The following is an 18,139-nucleotide window of genomic DNA, read 5'->3' on the forward strand; positions in this document are numbered from 1 at the left end:
GATGTTTCCTGTTAAACAATACCAGTTGCCTGGCAGTCCTGCTGATCTCTTTGGTTGCAGTGGTAGCTAAATCACACACCTGAAACAAGCATGCAGCTAATCCAGTCTGACTTTAGTCAGAGCACCTGATCTGCATGCTTGTTCAGGGGCTGTGGCTAAAAAGTATTAGAGACACAGGATCAGCAGCAGAGTCAGGCAACTGGTATTATTTTAAAAGGAAAAATCTGCATCCTCCTCAGTTTAGGTTCCCTTTAACTTCACCTCCAAGGGTCTTCCCCTTAAAAAACCAGATCAAATTTCAACTGTCAGTGCTCCTTCCATTCATTCTCCTATAACTTTATTACTACTTATCACAACAAAACTATCTTCTTTTTTCCGCCACCAATTAGGTTTTCTTTGGGGGTACGTTTTTCTAAGAATTATCTTATTCTAACTGCATTTTAACAGGAAAAAGCCAGAAAAAAAATGGCAAAAATGTATTATTTTTCAGTTTTCGGCCATTATAGTTTTAAAATAATACATGCTATCGTAATTAAAACCCACACATTTTATTTTCCCATATTTGCCCAGTTATTGCAACTTTTAACATTTTCCCTTGTACAATGTATATCAACGATATTTTATTTGTAAATAAAAGTGCAGTCCATCCCTAATTATAAGCCTATAATTTATAAAGTAACAGTAATATACCCACTTGACATACATATTAAAAAAGTGTAGTTGCTACGTCACTGCATGGAGATATGGGATTTTGCAGGGACATAGTTACTCGTACCGGGTTACTCGTCCCGGAGGAGAAGTGGTTAAAGCCCCACTTTACCCTCCCAAATTTTTGATTGTTAGCACTATCCAGCAGTGCTGATGCAGATATTCCAGAAACTCAGTCACATGGCCGAGGATTTATTCATAAAAAGCCAGTAGCTGTCAGGAGAATAGAGGTTTCCCAGCCAGGCGGCAGTTCTGGCTGCTGAAATCAGAGCCACCCACTGCCCTCCTCCTTCTGCTGCTTAGATGATCTCTTTGTGGTTAGCAACACTTGTGGGGTGGCCCGGCATGTGGCAGGAATAGGCAAGGCAGCTGATTTCGGCGCAGCGCTGCGGCGATCGTTTGGGCGACATCTCTGCATGCCTGATTTGAGCGCCCAGAGTTTCAGCCAGACGCAGCACAAATTAGTAAAGAAATGGGTAAATCAGCCTCCGGCAATAGCCGGTGCCCGAGTTACGTGTCCACACAAGTTGCGACAGCTCAGAGGGGGAATAGTAATCAGCATGGGCCCAGAGTTTTGTAGAGGAGCAGGTTGAGCATCTTTTTTGCACCAAAATGGCCCGCGCTGATAATTAATAGACTCGCGCTAGTGAAATTTCCAATAGGTTTCAGTCAGTGTGCAGTGTGTAGGCAAGCAATAAGATCGATCTGGTGGAAAATCAACAGGTGTATGGGCACCTTTAATGTCTTACCTGCAGAAGGAGGAGATGGGGTGGGTCAGGTGATCTGGGCTGACAGGAAAAGACTGGCTTGTGTCCCCTTCCTGACTGCCTCATTTGGGAGGCTGTAAAATGACATCTCAACAGGAAATGGAATTATAAGAGCCATCAAGCTAGCCAGGTAATTTGAATATTTTAGTATGTTCGTTAAGACTAGCAAAAAGTACAGACGTGCAATACAGAATACATTGGGTACTGCTAATTAATGCAAATTTACCATATTCATTAAAGTAGACCTGAACTCTTGCACAGGACAGAAGGAAAACATAGAGAAATGCACCCTGTATGTATTTAGAGAGTTTAGCCTGTCTAAATTCTCCTCATCTGTAACTAATCACAAGTGTAATTTGATCTCTTAGCTGTGTCAGCCTGCTGTCTCAGCAGACCAGCTGATTTGTAAACACAGGATGTTAAAGCATGAATGAAGCAGATACTTACCTAAGAAGATGGAAGGCTCTAGGTTCTGTAGAGCTTTCCCACTCATCTCCCAGTGCCCTCGGTGCAGCGCTAGCTTTCCAGTTGGAATCCCTCGCCGCGGGGGTTTCCCAAGATGGGCGGCTCTGTACGGTGCATGCGTAATCACGCGAGAGAGCGTGATCGCCCAGGCGCAGTACGGAGCCGCTCGTCTTCAGGAGCACTTAGTATCCTTGGAGATTTCCGAAGCTTCCTTCAGCAGCGGAAGAGCAGTATTTGACTAATTTTAGTCACATATTGCTATCGGGGGAAACAGCGCAGGAGCGGGGGATCCGTGAGGAGAACAGGAAGTCTCTATGGGACCCAAAGTGTTCCCTCTCCTTAGGTGAGTATCTACTTCATTTTTTTTTAAATTCAGTTACCATTGACTTTAACCCTTTGTCTGCTTTCATGAAGCAGAGAGGAAGTTCTGAGTTCAGGTCCACTTTAAAATAAGGGAGAAAGAACTAGGGCCTTATCACTTTTCTACACTATTTATCGATCACTCATGTTCCCCCCAGTACTTAAAGAGGAGCTGTCAGCCCATACTATCTCAGAAAAAATAAACACATCAATAAGTAGATAAATACTTGCTCTACTTACATAACATATGTATTGCACTGTCCACGTTTTGAGTTTAGTGATTTTCCTACAGTAAAAAAAGAGAAAATCCTTCTTAGCATTTCACATTTTAAGTGTGGCTATTTTGAAGCCAATTCTGATGTCATTTCCTCCCTAATGCTGGGAATACACGGTTCGTTTTTGCCTTCGTTTAAACCTTCGATTCGTTCGGTAAACGAATCGAGTGTTGAAAACGTATGTGAAAATAGTCATAATCTCATTATAGTTTCGATTAATAGACCCCAAAAACGAACGACTAGTGATCGAACATGTTTGATATTATCTCTCTTTATCCATCTAATCGAGCCATTGGTAGGCTTGATGGCTGTTCAGATCGATTATATATTCGTTTATGCTAGTCCGTCCCTGTAAAAAGGGATTTTCGTTTCGTTTCTTTGCAGCCTTCGATCATTGGAAAAACGAAACCATCAGAATCGGAAAAAAAAACGAAACCGTGGGTGGTGATATTAACTATATGACCGATTATTTCGGGATCGAAAAGGACAAAAGGCACAATCGAAACGAAGGTTTAAACGAAGGCAAAAACGAACCGTGTATTCCCAGCATTAGTCTCCTCTGCCTGATTTGCCGCCCATCACTATTGAAAGTGCATTGTCTCAGCATGAGAAATATTGAGCCAATCAGAGAGGAACAGAGGTGTAGGGAGGGGAAGACAGGGGGAAAAGAGGCTTCAGCCAATCAGGCTGCATTAGTTAAGTCTGAGGGGATGTACAGAAGCAAAAAAGGACAACCCAGGATGCCCCTCCTTCCATGCAACTTCCTTTTTGTGTATCAAATTTTGTGTGTACCAAATAAGAGTCAGGTAAACTGGGGAATGATCATTTATCAACAAGAAAAATAATAGTGATTTTAACTTTTGGATTGCCTGGTTAGCATCCTTATTATTTGTTTACCAGATAAAAATAAAGAATTGATTTTTGATTGTATGCCGACAGTTACACTTTAATTCTTTCTGGTGTGCTGAAGGGACATTTGTGATTGGGAATCTGCGGTGGCGGCAGGTATCTGGAGGGCCTGTACCTCCCTGCATTATAGGAAGGTGACTGGCATCTGTGGTGGGGGCGGGGCCAACAGAAGGTTGTGCGCTGTAGCTCCACCCCTTGCATGCGTGCTAGCATAACGTAGGTACAGTGGCGGCGCCAGGGGGTGCTGAAGCACCCCCTAAAATTCTCCAAGCACCCCTAAAGCACCCCCCAGCGTGAACTGACTTTCGGCGTCTAATAGACATCGTGTCAGTTCACCGGCAGCAGCAGCCCGCAGCTCCGGCAGAGCAGGGCTACGGTAAAATGGCGTCCGAAGCCCTGCTCTGGAGACTTTGAGTCTGAAGTGAAGGGCTTTGGGCGCCATTTTCCCGTAGCCCTGCTCTCAGCGCGGGAGTTTCAGTTGCTGGCTGCAGAGGATCGTGGGAGCTGCGTGCCGGACAGAGGCCGGGACAGGAGGTCTGCTGTAGGTGAGTAAATGTTTTTTTATTTATTTATATTAGCAGGTGTATGTTCTGGTCAGGTCTGCCACATGATTGCACGTATTTTCTGGTCAAATCTGCCACATGATTGCACGTATTTTCTGGTCAAATCTGCCACATGATTGCACGTATTTTCTGGTCAAATCTGCCGAAAGATTGCACGTATTTTCTGGTCAAATCTGCCACATAATTGCATGTATTTTCTGGTCAAATCTGCCACATGATTGCACGTATTTTCTGGTCAAATCTGCCGACATGATTGCACGTATTTTCTGGTCAAATCTTCCACATGATTGCACGTATTTTCTGGTCAAATCTGCCGACATGATTGCACGTATTTTCTAGTCAAATCTGCAGACATGATTGCACGTATTTTCTAGTCAAATCTACCGACATGATTGAACTATTTTCTGGTAAAATCTGCCGCATGATTGAACATATTTTCTGGTCAAATCTGCCACATGATTGAATGTGTTTTCTGGTCAAATCTTCCACATGATTGAATGTGTTTTCTGGTCAAATCTGCCACATGATTGCATGTATTTTCTGGTCAAATCTGCCACATGATTGCACGTATTTTCTGGTCAAATCTGCCACTTGATTGCACATATTTTCTGGTCAAATCTGCCGACACGATTGCACGTATTTTCTGGTCAAATCTTCCACATGATTGCACGTATTTTCTGGTCAAATCTGCCGACATGATTGCACGTATTTTCTGGTCAAATCTTTCACATGATTGCACGTATTTTCTGGTCAAATCTGCCGACATGATTGCACGTATTTTCTAGTCAAATCTGCCGACATGATTGCACGTATTTTCTAGTCAAATCTACCGACATGATTGAACTATTTTCTGGTAAAATCTGCCGCATGATTGAACATATTTTCTGGTCAAATCTGCCACATGATTGAATGTGTTTTCTGGTCAAATCTTCCACATGATTGAATGTGTTTTCTGGTCAAATCTTCCACATGATTGAACATGTTTTTTGGTCAAATCTGCCAACTTGATTGAATGTATTTTCGGGGCAAATCTGCTCTCATTATGTGTATTTCCTTGAGAAAACCTGCACAATTATGTGAATTTTCTGGGGAAAGGGTCAACAAAACTTGGGCCCACTGTCTTTGCGTTGCACTTTTAAAGGGAACCCGAAGGTGAGAATAATATTGAGGCTGCCATATGTATCTCCTTTTAAGCAATACCAGTTGCCTGGCTGCCGTGCTGGTCCTCTGCCTCTAATTCTTTCAACCATAGACCCTGAACAAGCATACAGCAGGTCAGGGGTTTCTGACAATATTGTCAGACCTGACAAGATTAGCTGCATGCTTGTTTCTGGTGTAATTCAGTTCACTACTGCAGCCAAATAGTTCAGCAGGGCTGCCAGGCAACTAGTATTGTTTAAAAGGAAATAAATATGGCAGCCTCCATATCACTCTCACTTTGGGTTCACTTTAAATTACAGTTAGCTCCGCCCTCATCCGGTCATGGTCACGCCCATTTCTTTGCTACAGGTTATGGCCACACCCATTTTTGCTGCGGCCTGCATAGCACCCGCTATGGTGCTGGAGAACATAAAAGCTTTGACCTTTGTTTGACACTTTGATTCATATCAGAATGCCGAGCCAGGCTAGATGCAGCAGCAGCGCCCATAGTAATCGAAAAATTGGACTTAGTCCGACACTTTGATCTGTACAAAGTGACGTTGTGTCGGATTTTATCCTGCAACAGCGCCATCTAGCAGCAGCAAGTTTTCCTGTGCCGGACTATGTCTGACATTGGTCCTATGGAGGAAAATGCAAAGGTCACACATAGTCCGACATAAGATTGGAAAGGGGTAATGATGATCCCAGGAGAACCTGGACTTATTAAACAAAAGGTGGTCATTGAGGGTATATTCATAGAACTGCAGTCAAACTTGCTAATTCTGTGACCTTCAGCAATTCTGATATGACCCAGGCGAAGGTTATAAACTTTTGCCCCATGGCAGCATAGACTTTTAAAAAAAAAATCTGCCTATTGGCTGGATCACGTAAACACTCCCCAGTGTTCTCTAACCTTACTAAATCAGCATCCTAGCAGAATGTATCACTCCTATAGTGCTGAGCACTGCAAATTCATAACAGGTACAGGGTGACCTAACATATCCTCCCAGATCCTGCCAATGTGCTATTATTAAATAAACCTGTGTACTACACACACACACACCGAACATCCTATCAATCAATATGACGAGCGAATAAAAAAAGAGAAATAAGCTGGTTTTAGCAATCAGTACATTGCCAGAAGCAGCTGAAAAAAATACCCATTCATGTGTTTCTCCAGCCACGGATCATGAGACGCAGCAGCGACGCTGTAGTCATCAGCTACACTAATAGCCCAGTTGCTAGCTAACTAATCAAGGTGGGTGTATGACTGTGGCAGGGATGACTGTCAGCCCTACTGATGTTGTGATGACTGACTGATTCCCAATGTGTTAGCTATGAGGAGTGTTAGCTTAATAATAATAACAAAAACAACAACAGGCAGGATGTGTTACTAAAGGTAAAGATAATCCCAGTGTCATAAAAACAATATAACCCAGTTTTCATAAATATTAGTAAATGACAGCGCCACAAAACCTGTACCTCTGACCATCAGTCACATTGGCCGTGAGGTTTCCTACCTTAGTTAGTTGAGCGATCTTCTTGCACATCTTAACGTGAAGTTCCTCAGTGTATTCCGGAGATAATAAAGGGCTGGGTTTGGATCCATTATACTTGCCATGCTGGTGATTTTTCCCTGTGGCCATCCTGTCGGGTGTGAAGGAAGAAAGCTCAGCAAGTGGGTGCAGAGCTGCACACCCTGCGATAGGATTTGTGTACAGTACGAGGCAGTGGCCGCACAGGAGGGGCTGTGTCCAGGCCCCCGCACGCCTTTCTTGTAACTGCAGATGTCCTGATCCTTCAGAATGCAGCCAGCCTACAGAGGCTGCAGCATGTGCTGCTGAGTGACTGTGTCTTCCCTTATTGGACTAAAAAGCTGACAGAGAGATGCCGGGAATTCTTTTTAGTATGCATTTCTGCTCGCAGACAGTGCTAGCACTGAGCCAGACTGGAATATTCCCAGCCAAGCACATAGAACGTTAACACTGCACTCTGCGGCTCACATTCTCCTTCCCGGGCATAAAAATAATGCAGTAAAGAAAGTGATGGATAGACAGACACAACGCAGAGGCGTAAGAAGAAACCGCAGGGCCCCGGTACACATTATGAAAAGGAGTTGTGGCTGGCTGAAATTAATCACCAATTTCAATGTTCTGGTGAAAGAGTTTCAGAAAACTCAATAGGTGAAGATGTAATATCTTAAGCTAGGCATACACCATACAATCTTGATTGTACAATCTTCTCCACTCTAAAGGTGGACACACACAATACAATAAAATGATCCGATTTTACGGTAATTCGATAAAAACGATCGGATCTCCCGAAAAAATTGTGAACTGTTTTTTAATTCGGCTGGAAAATCCGATCGGATTTCCATTTTTTTTCGATTTTTTTATGCCATATTTTTCTTCAATCTTTCTAAAGATTGTATGGTGTGTGTTAGATTGTCAATTTATGAATATACACACCCTAGCAATTTTGTCAGAGTTTCCAATGATTTTTATCATAATTGGGGAAAGATTGAACATACGTGTGTGGTACATTGGTCATATTTTTTAAATGTTCCAATCAGTCAGAAAAAATTGATTGCATTTCTTAAATTCAACAGATATTTAAAAAATTGTATGGCTTGTGGCCACTTATAAAGTGGCCACGCACCGTACAATTTCTAAAATATCTTTTCAATTCAAGAATTGCAATACATTTTTCTGACAGATTGTAACATTTAAAAAATCTGACCAATTATGAAAAAAATGATTGAAAACTCTATAAAATTGCTTGTATAAGTATATATATGGAAATTGACAATCTACCACATACCATTCAATTTTCATAAAAATTGATTAGAAAAATCAAGCACTCTCAACAGACTTTTATCGAATAAAAATGGTAGAGCGATCAGATTTCTTGCTTGAATAAGAAAAAAAGAAGCTTAGATTTTTCGGGACATACGATCGTCTTTATCGAAGTGCCGTAAAATTGGATAATTTTATTGTATCATGTGTGGCCACCTTTAAAGCGGAATATAACCCTGCATTTCAACTTTGCTCTAAAACATTATTTACAGTATATTTTTTGCAACCAGCATTTTTTTTTACTAGACCAGCATTGGAAGGGTTACACAGTGCTTTAAAGTTCCTGGAGATTTCTGCAGACGCATCTGAAGCTGACATAGATACATTTTGTTTACATAAATGTATCTAAGTGTTGAATGTGACTCACTCTCTCTGACTGAGAAGGAGCTGGAGGACAGCCAAAGAGTGTGTAACATTTCTCAATAGATACATTTAACTAAATAGAATGTAACAATCTGAACTTCTGCATATCTCTCCACGGAAATTTAAACCTCTGTGTTTAACCCTTACAATGCTGGTCTAGTAAAAAAAATTTTTTTTTGCATATAATGTTTTAGAGCAAAGTTGAAATGCAGGGTTATTTTCCGCTTTAAGGTGTACATTAACACTACAATTTTTTCATTAGATGCAACCTTTGACATACTTTTTGTTATCAAATTGTACAAAAAACTGCATAGTGTGTGGTGAAAATCAATGTAAAACGATTCTTTGGCTGATGGGACCAGATAATGTAATCGATCCAAAAGTTGGATCTACCTATCTGAAGATAGTAAAGCCCTAATTGACCCGTTTATGGGAACAATTGATAATTACCGTTCATTTACATATGATTGTAAAAAGTGTGTCGAAAGACTGCATCTGATGAAAAAATTGTCCTGTTAATGGGCACCTTTAGGATATTAATATATTACTCAATATTGTGGGCCGTGAACCTTCTGATTGGATAATTTAATTAAATCGGAAGAGAATCAGCACTGCAACATGGCTGCCTGATTGTTTCAATCGATATGTGACAGAAATCAGTTGAATGGATCGAATGAAATTAAATCTTAGCGTCTTATATTGCCATATAGACAGACCTCCAGCAGGTGCCCCCACAAGTGTATAAATGCCGTCCCTTACTACTGTGCAGTGTTAAACAGAACCTGTAACAAAAAAAAGTTCCCCCTGGGGGGTACTCACCTCGGGAGGGGGAAGCCTCAGGGTCCCAATGAAGCTTCCCCCTCCCCTGTAGCTGCAGGCAGTCCAGCGCTGGCTTCCCTGAAGTGTCCCAGAATCCTCCCTCGACAAGCCTGACAAGCACTGATAAGCGCTGATTTATTTACCTTTCCTGGCTCCAGCAGGGGCGCTGTTGCGGCTTTCCGCACGGAGATACAGTAGGTGAAAATAGCCGGACTCCGTTGGGGCCGCTCTACTGCGCAGTAGAGCGACCTGACAGCAATCGGATATTTCCGTCTATCTCCGAAGCGGAGAGCTGATGCTGTGCCTGCGCTGGAACTGGGAAGGTAAATATTTACATCCCCGCTGTTCGGGAGCTTTATCGCCGCCGCTGTGGGACCGAGGAGGACGGGGGAAGCCTCAATATGATCCGGAGGGTGAGTACCCCTACGGGAGTTTTTTTTTAGTTACAGGATTTCTTTAAAGGCTCACCTGTCCGCCAGCCGGCTCCTGGCTGACATGAGCGCATGTTCCACGTGACACTGGTGCATGTTGAGACTTCTCTACATGCTCCAAGTCACATGGCACAGGCAGAGCCGCATCATCCACAAGGCGTGCAGGGCAGCTGCCTAGGGCCCGGAGAGAGTCTGTTGAGCCTGGTGGATGCTACTCCCCACCAAATCTTGCTAAAAAAAAGCCAGGTGACCATCTATGGTGGGCAAAAACTGCTACCTTGACTGGGGTCCGAATTCATCTTAATCCTTTTCTGGCTAACGGCATTTGCTGTGATGCCAGACACCGGAGGAGGCCAGGATTTGCGTCAGCACAGGGTGGGGGGAACCTTATTTACAACGTTTTTTATAGTCTTGTCACTAACTGTCCCTCATCCCTCACAATCTAATCCCTACCATACTCAAATGTTCATTGTAGTCTAGGGCAGGTTTTAGGGGGAAGCCAATTAAGTTATCTGTATGTTTTTGAGATGTAGGAGGAACCCCACGCAGACACATGGAGAACATACATACTCCATGCAGATAGTGCCCTGGCTGGGCATCAAACTGGGGACCCATCACTGCAAGATGAGTGTGCTATCCATTACGCCACTGTGCTTCCCTTACACTAAGAACGGGCATGGGGGGACACTTATAGACTTGGGGGACAGCTCAGCAGGCAATGATTACGCTAGGACGATTTCCAATAAATGTCATACTGAAATCTATTGGAAGTTGTACAGTGTGTGGGCAGGGTGGAAGATTTTGGTCAATCGGAGGCAGGGTATTAGCAGTGATCGATTGGTAGCCCATAGCATTGCACTGCATTACACAGTGCAACCCTGCTGTTTGATGGATTTTTAATACACTCCCTGCTGGAATCTGTTGAACATCCTTCTGCTGTGTATGGAAAAAATCAATTCCTCTCTGAATAAATTCTGATTAGAGCGGAATTGACTGGGCAAAAATTATTGTGTATGGCTACCTTTATTCCTAGTACACACCATGCAATTTTCAGATCAGACCGACAGGACATTTCCTGTTGTTTGATAATTTCCAGCATTTCCGACCTGCTTCCAATCAAGAAAGGGATCGATTTTGAGATCAGTACTCCACAGAACTCATGAGCTTTCTCAATCATAAGCAGCAGTAGGAGAACAGAGGCGCCAGCAGGATAAAAGTGGATAAAAACTTTAAAATTTGCTGGGAGGAAGTGGTGGACTTACCTCCATAAAGCAGACACGAAAGACTGTCTGAATAGTAGTCACATTTATTAATTAGTACCCCAAAACAGTGCAACGCGTTTCGCAGGCCCAGCCCGCTTCATCAGGCAATAAAAATGGGGACAAGACAGAATTTCAGCAATAGCAGGTGTAGCGCCTCAGTAGACTGAGGCGCTACACCTGCTATTGCTGAAATTCTGTCTTGTCCCCATTTTTATTGCCTGATGAAGCGGGCTGGGCCTGCGAAACGCGTTGCACTGTTTTGGGGTACTAATTAATAAATGTGACTACTATTCAGACAGTCTTTCGTGTCTGCTTTATGGAGGTAAGTCCACCACTTCCTCCCAGCAAATTTTAAAGTTTTTATCCACTTTTATCCTGCTGGCGCCTCTGTTCTCCTACTGCTATACCGTGTCCACCCCTGGTGGAGGGGTGATCTACCCCCTTTCGCATCTACAGAGAGCGAATTCTTATCCCTGAGTGAGGACAGGTCTAATCTCCTCACCTGCCTATACTGTGGTTGCCTGTGTGGTAACCCATGTTTGTGAGTATAATTTTCTCACGATAACCTTTACTTCATTTATGCTTAACATACTACACTATATTGAGCTCTCGGTTTCTCTACACTTTGTCTCTCTACAAGCCTTAATCATAAGCAGATTGGACATGCTGAAAATTACTGGATAATGTGAAATGCCCCGTCGATCTGATGGGAAAATTGCATGGTGTGTACCAGGCATTACAACACCTAGCAATCTGGTTGTATAATATTTGTGAAATCTTACCATCTCCATTACCATGCTTGTTAAATGAGCAAATAAAATCTGATGACATGGAGGCATGGCTGCAAGCAGGATACTAAACATGTGTCTTCTCCTTGGATACTCCCAATGAGTGTATATGGCGTCCTGGCACCAGAGCTTTACGGGGCAGGGTGAACCGAATGACAGCTCACACTGCTGCCACACAAATTCGGTGTGTGTGTGTAGTAATTTGGTTTCCGTGCAATCGCCGGATCCCAGAATTACCCCATGCGCGGAATTTAGCATTACTGCTATAGCTGCGCCAAGCTTCGAGGCTGCGTGGTTCGAGGCAGGTTCCGAAAAGCCCTGCTTCACCCAATGTCTGATAGATTTTTTTCCCCATGAGTACCTTTGGATGATAAGAGTCTTCTGTCTTTCTTCCAATCTATCTGAAGACAGCTGGAACAAGCAACTGTCATCTCATGTCTATGACGAACCTTAGATGTCCTTAGGAATGCTGCTGCAAAGAGAAACAGATATCAGATGCTGGAGTTGATTTGCAAGAAAAAAAAAGCGTTAAGGCAAGTTGTAACTCTTATGTTTAAGTGCACACTTATTTAATGAGCAATGATTTGCATACAAGGAACCCTAAAGTGACGTGTTACATGCAGAAAAGAATTAAGATGAAATGGGGCCCTAGGCAAGATAGCAGTTTTTGCCCAACACTGATGGTCACCTGACTTTTTTTTGTAACATGTAATGGGTGGGTGGGGTGTAGCATCTTCTAGGGCCCTAGACTTTCCCCAGGCCATGAACCATGCGTGAACCTAATGTTCCTAAATGTTAAGTCTTCTAAGATGTGTTAAACCCCCCCCCCAACCAAAAAAAAAAAGAAAAGAAAAAGAAATTGTACCAAATGAATAACTTCCCTTTAATCAGGCATATGCTGCTAATTTTGGGGTCAGGGAGGACAAATTAGAGTTAGTGTGAAAGTTTGGTTAGAGCTAGATTCAGGTTCAGGTTTAACTAGGGCACGTTTAGAAAGCTCTTCCAGTGTGAATCAGCCCTAAGGCCCCATTCACAGCTAAAAGCGCAAAATGCTGGCGATTACCACTAGCGTTTTGAAGGAGTGATTTTTCCATGATTAACGCGGAAAAATCACTGGACACTGTAGTGTTTTTGGAGCGGTCGCGATTAGCGATGCTATGCATGCTAATCGCAAACGCGAATCGCCTGCAAAACGCTGCAGTGTTACACGTTTGCAGTTAACACTAACCACAGTGAGAACACTGCCATAGGCTTACATAGGCTAGCAGTTTTTAAAAACCGCTAGTGTTTTGCACTGAGTGGGAATCACGCGATTCCCGCTCAAGTGTGAATGGGGCCTTAGTGGTTAAAGGAGTTATCCGGGCATTATAAAGAAAATAAAGGCTACTTACCGGGGGCTTCCTCCAGCCCCAAGCTCCCAGGACCTCCCTCGCCGCACCTCTGCGCGCAGCCGTTCGCCGGAGCTCCGTCCCGGTCCCCGGCGATGACGTCAGAGCGACCTCCAGGTCGCTCTGTACTGCGCCTGCGCGAGCGGCGCTGTCAATCACCGCCACGTGGGCCTGTGCGGTCCGCTCCGGCCCACGTGGCGGTGATTGACAGCGCCGCTCGCGCAGGCGCAGTACAGAGCGACCTGGAGGTCGCTCTGACGTCATCGCCGGGGACCGGGACGGAGCTCCGGCGAATGGCTGCGCGTAGAGGTGCGGCGAGGGAGGTCCTGGGAGCTTGGGGCTGGAGGAAGCCCCTGGTAAGTAGCCTTTATTTTCTTTACAATGCCTGGATAACTCCTTTAAGATAAAACTTCACCCCACAGGCTATTTTACCCTTACTGCCAAGAGCCATTTTCCCCTGTCAGCGTTCCTCCCATTCATGTGGCCATAACTTTATCCCTGCTTATCACACCGAAATGATCTAACCCTTTTTTTTTGTTTTTGCATACTTGTTTTCAGTAATTACTTTATTTTCTATGCATTTTATCGGAAAAAAAAGGAAAAAACTAAAAAAACTGACTTTCTTCAATTCCATACCCCAGAGCAGTGCTTCTCAAACCCATCCTTGTGACTCCCCAATGGTGCATGTTTTGCAGGCAACCTCAACTATAAACTGGTGGGGTAATTACTGTCTTAGCTAGGTGGATTCCATGTAGCTGAGACCCTAATTACCCCACCTGTATATAGGCGATGTTGCTTTCAAAACATGAACCATTGGGGAGTCATGAGGACAGGTTTGAGAAACACTGCCTTATAGTTTTAAAATAAAAATGTTACTGTAAATAAAACCCACGCATTTTATTTGCCCATTTGTCCTGATTATTTACGGTAAATTATATCCCTAGTACAATGTATGGCGACAATATATTATTTGGAAATAAAGGTGTATTTTTTCTGCTTTTTAACACCCAATCAATAATTACAAGCCCTTATTTGCTAAAATCACAGTAATATACCCTCATTACATATATATTCAAAAAAGCTCAGACTCTAAAGTAACTATTCATTTTTCTTTTTTACTTTTTTAAGAGGTGTCCATGTTTGGTAGCTATGGGGGAGCTGGTGGTTAATAAGGTTTTAATAATTATTAAATTTATTCACTTACTTATTTTTTTACTTTATTTAACTTTTTTCCACTAGATGGTACTATACACTCTCCTGAAAGTTACCAGGAACTGTTCAATGTTTTTTAACAACATTTTTTACTTTTACGAATGGACATGGCTCGTGGTTCAAGTCATGTCCATTCATCCTTAGGCAATTTGATTGGCTCGAAGCCCAGGTGTCACTGAGCTCCAGGGTACTCCATTAAAACTGCTTTTTACTTAATCAACTGGCAGCCAATAAGATGGAAGTGGCCATGAGCGAGCACATACAGTGGCTTGCAAAAGTATTCGGCCCCCTTGAAGTTTTCCACATTTTGTCACATTACTGCCACAAACATGAATCAATTTTTTGGGAATTCCACATGAAAGACCAATACAAAGTGGTGTACACGTGAAAAGTGGAACGAAAATCATACATGATTCCAAACATTTTTTACAAATCAATAACTGCAAAGTGGGGTGTGCGTAATTATTCAGCCCCCTTTGGTCTGAGTGCAGTCAGTTGCCCATAGACATTGCCTGATGAGTGCTAATGACAAAATAGAGTGCAGCTGTGTGTAATCTAATGTCAATACAAATATAGCTGCTCTGTGACGGCCTCAGAGGTTGTCTAAGGCCCAGTGCACACCAAAACCGCTAGCAGATCGTCAAAACGCTAGCAGTTTTGGGAGCAGAGAGCAGATATTTGGCCGGGTGCACACCAAGCGGATTTTGTATGCGATCCACCAGCCGCATCAGCCAGTGAAAACGCTTGGCTATTGTATTTCAATGTGTGGTGCACACCGGCGGTTTGAGGTTTTTTAGCAAACCGCAAACGCGCAGCAGGAGGCGTGTTTGCGGCTTGGCAAAAACCTCAAACCGCCGGTGTGCACCATCCCATTGCAATACATTAGCCAAGCATTTTTCCAGGCGGATGCAGCCGGTGGATCGCTCCAAAAACCGCTCGGTGTGAACTAGGCCTAAGAGAATATTGGGAGCAACAACACCATGAAGTCCAAAGAACACACCAGACCGGTCAGGGATAAGGTTATTGAGAAATTTAAAGCAGGCTTAGGCTACAAAAAGATTTCCAAAGCCTTGAACATCCCAAGGAGCACTGTTCAAGCGATCATTCAGAAATGGAAGGAGTATGACACAACTGTAAACCTACCAAGACAAGGCCATCCACCTAAACTCACAGGCTGAATAAGGAGAGCGCTGATCAGAAATGCAGTCAAGAGGCCCATGGTAACTCTGGACGAACTGCAGAGATCTATAGCTCAGGTGGGGGACTCTGTCCATAGGACAACTATTAGTCGTGCACTGCACAAAGTTGGCTCTTAGGGCCCGTTTCCACTATCGCGAATCCGCATGCGTTGCCCGCATGCGGATTCGCACAGTCAGTACAAGTGGATGGGACTGTTTCCACTTGTGCGTTTCCCCGCACGTTTTTCTGTGCAAGAAAAATCTGCAGGGTAGGGCCCTCAGAATTCGCCTGCGTGTGGAATGCAGGCGAATCGCACGCAATGTATTTAATAGGGAAATCGCATGCGTTTACCCCATGCGTTTTTTGCCGCGATTTCGCATGCGATTTCGCATAGGTATTAATGTTAATTTACACAGGCAGTGACATGGTTAAATTCGCATACAGCCTTACCTATGCGAAATCGCATGCGAAATCGCGGCAAAAAACGCATGCGGAATCGCACCCGCATGCGATTTGCCTGCGGTGATTCGCCGGCGATTCCGCAACGCTATAGTGGAAACGGGCCCTTGTGGAAGAGTGACAAGAAGAAATCCATTGTTAACAGAAAAGCATAAGAAGTCCTGTTTGCAGTTTGCCACAAGCCATGTGGGGGACACAGCAAACATGTGGAAGAAGGTGCTCTGGTCGGATGAGACCAAAATTTAACTTTTGGCCAAAATGCAAAACGCTATGTGTGGCAGAAAACTAACACTGCACATCACTCAGAACATACCATCCCTACTGTCAAATATCGTGGTGGCAGCATCATGCTCTGGGGTTGCTTCTCTTTAGCAGGGACTGGGAAGCTGGTCAAAGTTGATGGAAGGATGGATGGAGCCAAATACAGGGCAATCTTGGAAGAAAACCTCTTGGAGTCTGCAAAAGACTTGACACTGGGGTGGAGGTTCACCTTCCAGCAGGACAATGACCCTAAACATAAAGCCAGGACAACAACGGAATGGTTTAAAACAAAACATATCCATGTGTTAGAATGGCCCAGTCAAAGTCCATATCTAAATCCAATTGAGAATCTGTGGCAAGATCTGAAAACTGCTGTTCACAAATGCTGTCCATCTAATCTGACTGAGCTGGAGCTGTTTTGCAAAGAAGAATGGGAAAGGATTTCAGTCTCTAGATCTGCAAAGCTGGTAGAGACATACCCTAAAATACTGGCAGCTGTAATTGTAGCAAAAGGTGGTTCTACATAATATTGACTCAGGGGGCTGAATAATTACGCACACCCCACTTTGCAGTTATTGATTTGTAAAAAATGTTTGGAATAATGCATGATTTTCGTTCCATTCCTCACGTGTACACCACTTTGTATTGGTCTGTCATGTGGAATTCCAATAAAATTGATTCATGTTTGTGGCAGTAATGTGACAAAATGTGGAAAACTTCAAGGGGGCCGAATACTTTTGCAAGCCACTGTATGCACTGGGCATGAACAAGTTCACAAACTGTGCATGCCCATTGCACGGGAATGAAAGCATTTAACTGGGCATGTGGGGTTCTCTAAATTGCATATGCCCAGTAAAAGGAAGCACTCACACAAGAAGAAAAGAAGACACACATGAGCGTTCTTTTAAAGCCAATGGGTACCGGTAAAAAAAAGAAAAAGTCAGATACTCACCTAAGGAGAGGGAAGGCTCGGTCCTAATGAGCCTTCCCTCTCCTCTCCCGGTACCTTCGGTGCTGCGCTGGCTCCCCCGTTCGCGTCCGCCGCCGCAGGGACTTCGGAGGTCTTCGGGAGCACTCGGGCTTCTGAAGACGGGCCGCTCCATACTACGTACGCGCGAGTGCGTCATAGAGGGCGCTCGCGCATGCGTAGTATGGAGCGGCCGCGTCATCCGGAGCCCGAGTGCTCCCGAAGACCTCCGAAAGCTCCCGAAGGCATGCGGAAGTGGCGATATTTGACCGAACTGGTCGAATACTGCCACGGGGGATCCTGCGCGGGACCGGGCACCGGGAGAGGGAAGGCTCATTAGGACCGAGCCTTCCCTCTCCTTAGGTGAGTATCTGACTTTTTCTTTTTTTTACTGGTAAACATTCACTTTAATGGGACCATAGCGCCCAGATAACTGTAAGCCAATAGCTAAACAACTGTCCTCTCCCATCATATTTTCTTGATTCATATTCTCAAATGCGCAGCCTTCGTCTAACTTCACACATTGTATAACGCAACGAGCACTCTGCATGTTATTTTCAGTGCCGGTTTTGTACATTTTACCGCCCAAGGTCCACTATCACCAGCTGCCCCCGGACCGTCAGCATACTAAACTTTACCCTCAACACGGCAGGGATTCGATTGGAGGCTCCTCTGAGGACAGTTAGTAAAGTGATGTCAGAGATTATATTATAAGCTTCTTTGAGGACAGTTAGTGACATGATGGCAAGGATTATATTGTAAGCTGCTTGGCAAGTGGCACATTCAGTGAGTGACGGGTAGCTCAGAGATCACTACAAGTGCCAGTTAACTGCCTCTTCATCTCCCAAGTGCCGGATCCAGCTGTTGGTATCCGCCCACCGCTATGTGCAAACTCTGTGTAGCAGGATGAATGTTCAGCAGGCTAACCGCTACTGCCAACCTGCTGCCTACAGCCTACCCCTTGGTTT

The 18,139-nt window shown here is 44.0% G+C and overlaps 1 protein-coding gene across 4 annotated transcripts in view; it reads right to left on the reverse strand.

Annotated features, from left to right (window-relative positions):
* Positions 1 to 18,139, reverse strand: part of FAM184B (family with sequence similarity 184 member B) — a 155,034-nt gene that overhangs the window by 133,148 nt on the left and 3,747 nt on the right. For 3 of the 4 annotated variants that reach the window (XM_068267737.1, XM_068267732.1, XM_068267719.1), the window contains exon 1: positions 6,708 to 6,968. In XM_068267737.1, the coding sequence (XP_068123838.1) occupies positions 6,708 to 6,833 (126 nt within the window). In that variant the 5' untranslated portion in view covers positions 6,834 to 6,968. Of the gene's footprint in view, positions 1 to 6,707; positions 6,969 to 12,066; positions 12,178 to 18,139 lie in introns of those variants that run through there. The other variant, XM_068267727.1, reaches the window with a different exon arrangement.

The sequence above is a fragment of the Hyperolius riggenbachi genome, chromosome 1, assembly GCF_040937935.1.
Source record: "Hyperolius riggenbachi isolate aHypRig1 chromosome 1, aHypRig1.pri, whole genome shotgun sequence".
Classification (NCBI taxonomy): domain Eukaryota; kingdom Metazoa; phylum Chordata; class Amphibia; order Anura; family Hyperoliidae; genus Hyperolius; species Hyperolius riggenbachi.